At 50.4% G+C, this 7,500-nt stretch overlaps 1 protein-coding gene across 1 annotated transcript in view; it reads right to left on the bottom strand.

Annotated features, from left to right (window-relative positions):
- Nucleotides 1-7,500, bottom strand: part of LOC125301844 — a 106,846-nt gene that overhangs the window by 44,070 nt on the left and 55,276 nt on the right. The window contains 1 exon segment of the mRNA XM_048254652.1: nucleotides 1-286. This exon segment is cut by the window's left edge and continues 9 nt beyond it. Within this exon segment, the coding sequence (XP_048110609.1) occupies nucleotides 1-286 (286 nt within the window).

The raw sequence follows: 7,500 nt of genomic DNA on the forward strand, positions 1-7,500 counted from the left end.
CCATCTCTGGCACAGTGGCACTGTAGGGTGCCTCCTCGAAAATGGGCGGATTGTCGTTGATGTCCTGCACGCGGATGATGAAAGTGGACGAGGGCTCAAGCGCCCGGTCGGTCTGTCGGTCGGTCGCTGTGGCGATTAGGCGGTACTCGTCCTTCTCCTCGCGGTCCAGGGGTTTGGTGACGTGGATGTTGCCCGTCTTCTCGTCGATGACAAACACAGAGCCGGCACCATCCCCACGCAGCTTGTAGCGTGTGCGGCCGTCAGCCCGGTCCATGTCTGTGTGGAGCTGAGGCAGAGAGAGAGAGAGAGAGAGAGAATATTTGAAAAAAAAACAAGTATATCGTTGACAACTCTAACAGCCCTTACCCATCCTACAGACAGAGATGGAGGGAGAAAACAAAAAAGAGAGAGCGACAAGACAGACAGATGGGGAGAGGGCCACAGAGAGAGAGAGACTTGAATTTTAAACAAAACCCCATAACAGCCCTTACACAGAAATGAGAGACAAAAACAGAGACTTGAATTTTAAACAAAACCCCATATTCCTAAAACATTCTTAACAAAAAACAACAAGCAACAGCCCTTACACACAAAACAGAGAGAGAGGGACAGAGGGAGAGAGACAGAGGAGATGCAAGTGAGTGGTGGGAAGGAAGGATGCAAGAGAGAGACAGAGAGAGAGAGTGTGAAAGAGAGATTAAATTAAATGAAGATGGAACAAATAAGGCTTTGACAAAAGATCACCAGTGACAGAAGAGAATAGAAGAGATTGCTGCACAGTCTGTTCAGACTCCATCTATAAGTATTACACACACACTCAATACCACAAGAAAAGAGCCATGGACACCCAACACTGAAAGGGCCGCCGAGCATTGGGCCCTCTCCCAGCGGCCCTGTCTTAACCACTCACGCTGAGGATATTTACTACGGCCGACGTTGCCATGTTTGTTGGATGAGCCGCTGGTAGCTGGCTCTTCCCCTGCTGCCACCTACCCCCAATCCACAGCCCACCTCCCTAACGCCCCCACCCCTTGCGTGCAGCCATGTGTGTCTGGGTAATAGTCTGCTTGGCTGGGGGTACTGAGGCTGGGGCTGTGAGGCCCAGGGAGTGTGTGTGTGTTTGTGTGTGTGTTGGGGGGGGGACACTGGAGACACATCAGCATTCATTCTCATTACTGCGCGTACGTGGCTGGAATGCACCACGCCAAAGCATGTGGCGCCACATCGCAGCAGGGCCAGGGCAGGGCTGGGCAGGGCTGAGTCGCCTGAAAGCCACCGGCGGCGCCCCACACTCCCACAGCAGAGTGTGACATTGCGAGATGGGGAAGAAAAATGTGTGGCGAGAGGCTCCCTTGATCGCGCGCATTGATGTGTGGCAACAGCTAAGCACATTCTCTAAATGGAGCAAAAATGGATATTTCTCAGGGAAAATATTCATTGGTTTATTTCCTCTTTTTTCTCCGTCTTTGTCGTTCTCCAGATTGCATTCTTCTGGGCTGGAGAGGGGGAACAGACTGCAGATGAATGCCTTCCTGCATCCCTGGACGCGGGGATATATTTTACATACTGACAGGAGAGCTGGCGATGGTTGCATACTTTGTCTCTTTTTTTTTGTATTTTGCACACATCTGTCTCTGTGCTATTCTTCTCTCATCGCCCATCTTTTTCTCTCTTCTCTCCCTCCATTTCTCTTCTCCCTCTGTCTTTCTCTTCCCTCTCTCTCCTGTAACGTGCAAAGCAGCCTAATTACTCTAAACACGGTTAATTCTGTCTTTGTCAGTCGAGCGTCTCTCATCAGCCAGCTTTCAGATTGGGACGGGAAGTAGAGCTCAAACAGCGGGGCTGCCAGTTGCCAGCTGCTGTGCGTTACCAGGGCGACAGCGGCCTGTGAGGTGGTATTTTTTCCCCAGAGTTGCCCGTGTCAGGCTCCAGCTTGTTTGGCTCTCGCCATCACCCCCATCACTGCACCCCCCCCCCCCCCCCCTTGACCAGTCGAGCCTGCCAGGAGTTTACATTCCACAGACCGAGGTTTTTTTTTTTTTACTCCTGGCTGTCCACGAAGAGCCTTAACGATCGACCTTAACGATAGGGCCTTAACGAGGGGACTTAACGAGGCCCTTAATGAAGCTCCTGCCATCGTTACAGCACAAGTGGCCGTGATGATGAAAGACCTGGCCAATCCCTTTTGGCTGCGAGAGCCCGGCAATGGAGCGCGTGTATCCCCGTCGCGCCGTGGATGACCTGATGAAACGACCTCGCTCACACACACACCTGCCTGGCTTATCAACAGCGTGCAGAGCAACCCCAGCAACAGTTCTCCACCACGATACACCTTGTTAGATCGCTTTCACCTTCATGTTGTCAATATCCCTTTCCAACACGGTCATATTTGGTAACAACGACTGCTGTGCAAATCACAGCCAATAAAGTGCTATGCGACATCCGACACAACAAAAGATGAAACCGAATATTGTTTTACTCGAGCGAAATTCAATGTGGCAATTATGTTTTCATAAAAGGAGCTGAAAATGAAGAAATAAACTAACAATATCAGAGGGATCCAGCATGTCTTAGCCTGGGATGGCGCACTGGGACTTGGCAGGCCTATTCATGGCAGCCCATTGTATTTGTAAGATCTGGAACCCCTGGACTTTAAATCACCTAAATTACTTCTATTATCATAAGGTAATATGCTTATACTCATATACTCAATTTCACATTTTTGCAATAACCATAAATCATAAACCCTAGGAAAAAAAGCAAAAAGTATTCTGTGTCAACCTCTAAATTATTTAAATAACTTCTCGGCGTCTACTCAATTTCACGTTTCTGCAGCACCATAAATCACCATGCATAGAGGGAGGGAAGAGAACACATTCTGCATCTGTGCATTAGCTTAATGAACGCGCCCCCACCCCCCCCCCCCCCCCCACAACCACACACACACACACACACACACACTGCAGGTCGTTCTGGTCGCTGCAGTGCTACACAGAGAGTTGCACACACTCAGAAAATGACAGTAGACTCCGATGGCTTTTTCCCTCCGATGGTTAAGACCCCAGCAGTGACTACGTACTGCAGCAGTGGTGGCTGTGTGCTTATTATAGGTGCCAGCGTGCGGTTAGAAGGGACCTCAATCCTCGCTGGCGCAGTAAGGAATCCTATCAAAGGCTTTATGGAGCTTGTGAAAGAGACTCCTATAGCCCCTCATGCACCTAATAAAGAGGATGACTCCTGGCGGCCTCTCAGGCTCTCTGCTCAACTCTCTACTCGAGAGCGGTCAGCCTCCTGCTTAGCGCTGAGGGTACACATCAGCCAACCAGCCGACCTAGCGCACCCACCGCCAGTGACCACGTTGACCAATCACACGAGTCACAGAGCACACTGCCTTCCCTCTCTTCGACTCCTCCTCCTCCTCCTCCTCCCACACTGCCAGCACCGTCCTCCTCCTCCTCCTCCTCCTCCTCCTCCTTATCATCCTCATCCTCATCATCATTCTCATCATCATCAGCTCACTCTCTGTCTGGCACATCTGTCACGTGGGCTGCTTAGAGCAGATAGGGGAGATGGGGACATTATCTGCTATTATCTGCCTGAGCCAGACGGCTCTGCCATCTCTCTCTCTCTCTCTCTCTCTCACTCTCTCTCTCTCTGTAATTCTCTTTCTCTCTCCCTATGACTCTCTCGGTCTGCGACTCACTCTCAAGTCTCTGGGTCTTCACCCCGTTTGACCTACCCCATCTGCTCTGCTCGGGAGGGTCCAGATCGAGCCCTCAAACAATTCGAGCTCCGGTTCGCCCCTTACCCCCCCACCAACTCCTACCGGACCGGCCAGCGCTGGCACAGGCGTTGGCACCAGCCGCATCAGCACCAACGGCGGGATCACCTGCGGTCGTCGGCGTTTACGGCTGTTGTGGCCCTGCAGGGCCCAGCGTGCTCCTCGGCCCGTGACTGGGTTCAGAGGCAGGGCCCTTATCTGGCCGGCGACACGTAATTAAAATGGGGACGGGGAGCAGAAGGGAGCGAGAGCTGATTAAAAAGTGTTTACCCCCGCCGGACTCCATGGCGTCGCCACAAAGAGCTGATAACTCCTCTGAGTGGGAATACAGTCCAGAACCCCACACAACCACCACACACACACACACACACACACACACACACACACACACACACACACACACACACACACACACACACACTCCAGGGAGCAGGGGGCCTGGCCATGGCTTTAAGAAGTGTGACTGGGACTGTAAGCAGAACTTGGAGTCCTCCAAAGCTAAAAAAAACCGCTCCGGTGGGAATATGCCAACGTATTTTCTTTTGTGCCTGTTTTTGTTTCTTTTTTTTCTCTTTTTTTTTTCTTTTTTTGGCCAGAGCTGACCGCAAACCCTTGGTTGTTTACTCACAGTCAAGTTGAGTGAGAAGAGAAAGGGAGTAAAGGAGAAAGAGAGCGAGAGAGAGAGAGAGAGAGAGAGAGAGAGAGAGAGAGAGAGAGAGAGAGAGAGGAAGAAGAAGAGCCAGAGAGGTCTGTGTCCAGCCTGGTCTCCCTCCCCTGTGGTTCTGAGCTCAATCAGAGTCAGTGAGAGCTGTCAGGTCCATTCTCAGGAGGAGAGCGGGCTGTCAGCTGCTAGTCTGCTAGTCTGGGTCACTGCTCTGGGTTGTTCTGGTGCAGGAAGGGTGGGAATAGTGCAGCCGGCCAGCCTACCTACCCCGGTCATCTTCTCCCCTCAGGCTCCGGCCAGCCTACGCCCCTTGTCCACCTCTCAGCCCATTAGCGGTAGCCACATTATATTATTCACCACTCCCTGCCTATATACCCCCATATATCATTAGCCCCAGCGCCTTAGCGCCTCACTATGACTTCCGCTGTTGCGTTCGGTATACATCATTTACGGGCAAACCCTTTTTCTTGCTCGCCAAATATGGTAATCCAGCCTCTGATTACCATAATCAGCAGCAACATGAAAGAAAAATGTGTGGTCCTCGTTCATGGGGATTATTTGTTCCACGCGGCAAATGCGCCAGGCTGATGATGTATAGTAATAGTTTATGTGATATTTTTAGTAGGAGGGCGTTGGAAAGAGAGAGAAATAAAATGGGCACTAGGGGCTTGGCTCACTTTGGGTACGTTTAAAGGGCACGCCTCCCACATACATGGCGCTGCCCGCCAAGACGGGCTGATGGCATCAGAAAAGGAGTTTATAGCCACATGTGGTGCACCGGGCGGATGGGGGTGTTGTTTGGTGGCTAAAAAAAGAGTAAGTAAATAAATAAATAAGCACATGAAAGTGCTCACGCTGCGATCGGGTGGCATTGTTTAAGAGCGCTGCTGAGTCGGTCTCAGTAGATTTGTGCTAATGTGAATGTTTCGGAGTGTGTGTGTGTGCGCGCGCATATGTGTGTATGTGTATGTGTGTATGTGTGTGTGTGTGTGTGTGTGTGTGTGTGTGTGTGTGTGTGTGAGACCACCCCCACCCCCCCCACCCCCAGCTGACTCATTGACAATAGCCTCCTGGAGGGGAAGGAGAGAGAGAAAGAGAGACAGACAGAGAGAGAGAGAGAGAGAGAGAGAGAGAGAGAGAGAGAAGTGGAGCGTGAGTCCCAGAGGGCACTGAATAAATATTTGCTCAAGGTCAAGGTCTGCCTTTACACCGCCGCTTCCCCCTCCTTTCTCTCCACCCGGCCCATGCCATGCGTAACTATGCCTCTTAAACCCCCATGCGTAACTATGCCTCTTAAACCCCCATGCGTAACTATGCCTCTTAAACCCCCATGCGTAACTATGCCTCTTAAACCCCCATGCGTAACCATGCCTCTTAAACCCCCATGCGTAACTATGCCTCTTAAACCCCCATGCGTAACTATGCCTCTAAACCCCCATGTAACTATGCCTCTTAAACCCCCATGTAAACTATGCCTCTTAAACCCCCATCGTGAATCCATGCATAACTATGCTCTTAAAACCCCCATGCATAACTATGCCTCTTAAACCCCCATGCATAACCATGCATAACTATGCCTCTTAAACCCCCATGCATAACTATGCCTCTTAAACCCCCATGCATAACTATGCCTCTTAAACCCCCATGCGTAACCATGCATAACTATGCCTCTTAAACCCCCATGCATAACTATGCCTCTTAAACCCCCATGCATAACCATGCATAACTATGCCTCTTAAACCCCCATGCATAACTATGCCTCTTAAACCCCCATGCATAACCATGCATAACTATGCCTCTTAAACCCCCATGCCATATGCCTCTTAAACCCCCATATGTGAATCCATGCATACTATGCCTCTTAAACCCCCATGTAACCATGCATAACTATGCCTCTTAAACCCCCATGCATAACTATGCCTCTTAAACCCCCATGCATAACTATGCCTCTTAAACCCCCATGCATAACCATGCATAACCATGCATAACTATGCCTCTTAAACCCCCATGCCTCTTAAACCCCCATGCATAACCATGCATAACTATGCCTCTTAAACCCCCATGCATAACCATGCATAACCATGCATAACTATGCCTCTTAAACCCCCATGCGTAACCATGCATAACTATGCCTCTTAAACCCCCATGCATAACCATGCATAACTATGCCTCTAACTATGCCTCTTAAACCCCCCGACAGACCCCTTGTGTCTGGCACGTCAGACTGGGGAACGGATCACCGGTGCCCACCATATGCTACACCCCCCCACCCACCAACAAACAAACACACACACACACACACACACCTCTTCACCATCATGACTCAGCGCTTTCACCACAGCTCACACCAGAGGAGGACTTAAAGAGCCTGCCGTCCGTTTGTGGAAACAGCCGCGGGACAAGCGCATGATGTCTGATTGCTTTTAATGAGCACCATTAGGCCAAGTGGATGGCGCTGTTTATTTTTCTTTATTTAGCCGCCACAGTTATCTGAAAGGACTTAATAAGTATGCCTGACGTATTCATTACCCAACTTCTCGGAACATGCGCAACAGACATCATCTCTTGTATATATACACCTTGTGGGTTTTTTTTTGTCATTCTGAAACCCGTGCCTTCAGTTCTGCTGCAGCCCTATTCTACCAGTTGAGCCACAGAAATGTGAACTAAGTGCAGGAATTAAGGAACCAGTACAGAAGTAGATGCCGTTAGATTGCTTTTTCACACAGCCCATTAAGTCCTCCTGTCCCCGCCACTGCCGCCACCGTTGCCGTGGATATTAGTCAGCCGGAGCCCAGAAAGCCTTGTGTGAGACGCAAGGCCCTTTTTTGTTTGATATTATTGTGACATGAAAGGTGGTTGTAAGGAGGCGCAGGAAGCAATGAGAAAAAGGCAGCGGCAGGCAAGTCGTGTTCCCTTTGAATTCCACCTATAATAGATTCATCAGTTTCCTCCTCCGCCTCCCCACAACTCCAGCTCCACACCCTCCCCATGTCTCTCTCTCTTTACCTCTCTCTCTCTCTCTCTCTCTCTCTCTCTCTCTCTCTCTCTCTCT

The sequence above is a fragment of the Alosa alosa genome, chromosome 1 (genome assembly GCF_017589495.1).
Source record: "Alosa alosa isolate M-15738 ecotype Scorff River chromosome 1, AALO_Geno_1.1, whole genome shotgun sequence".
NCBI classification, from domain to species: Eukaryota; Metazoa; Chordata; class Actinopteri; order Clupeiformes; family Clupeidae; genus Alosa; species Alosa alosa.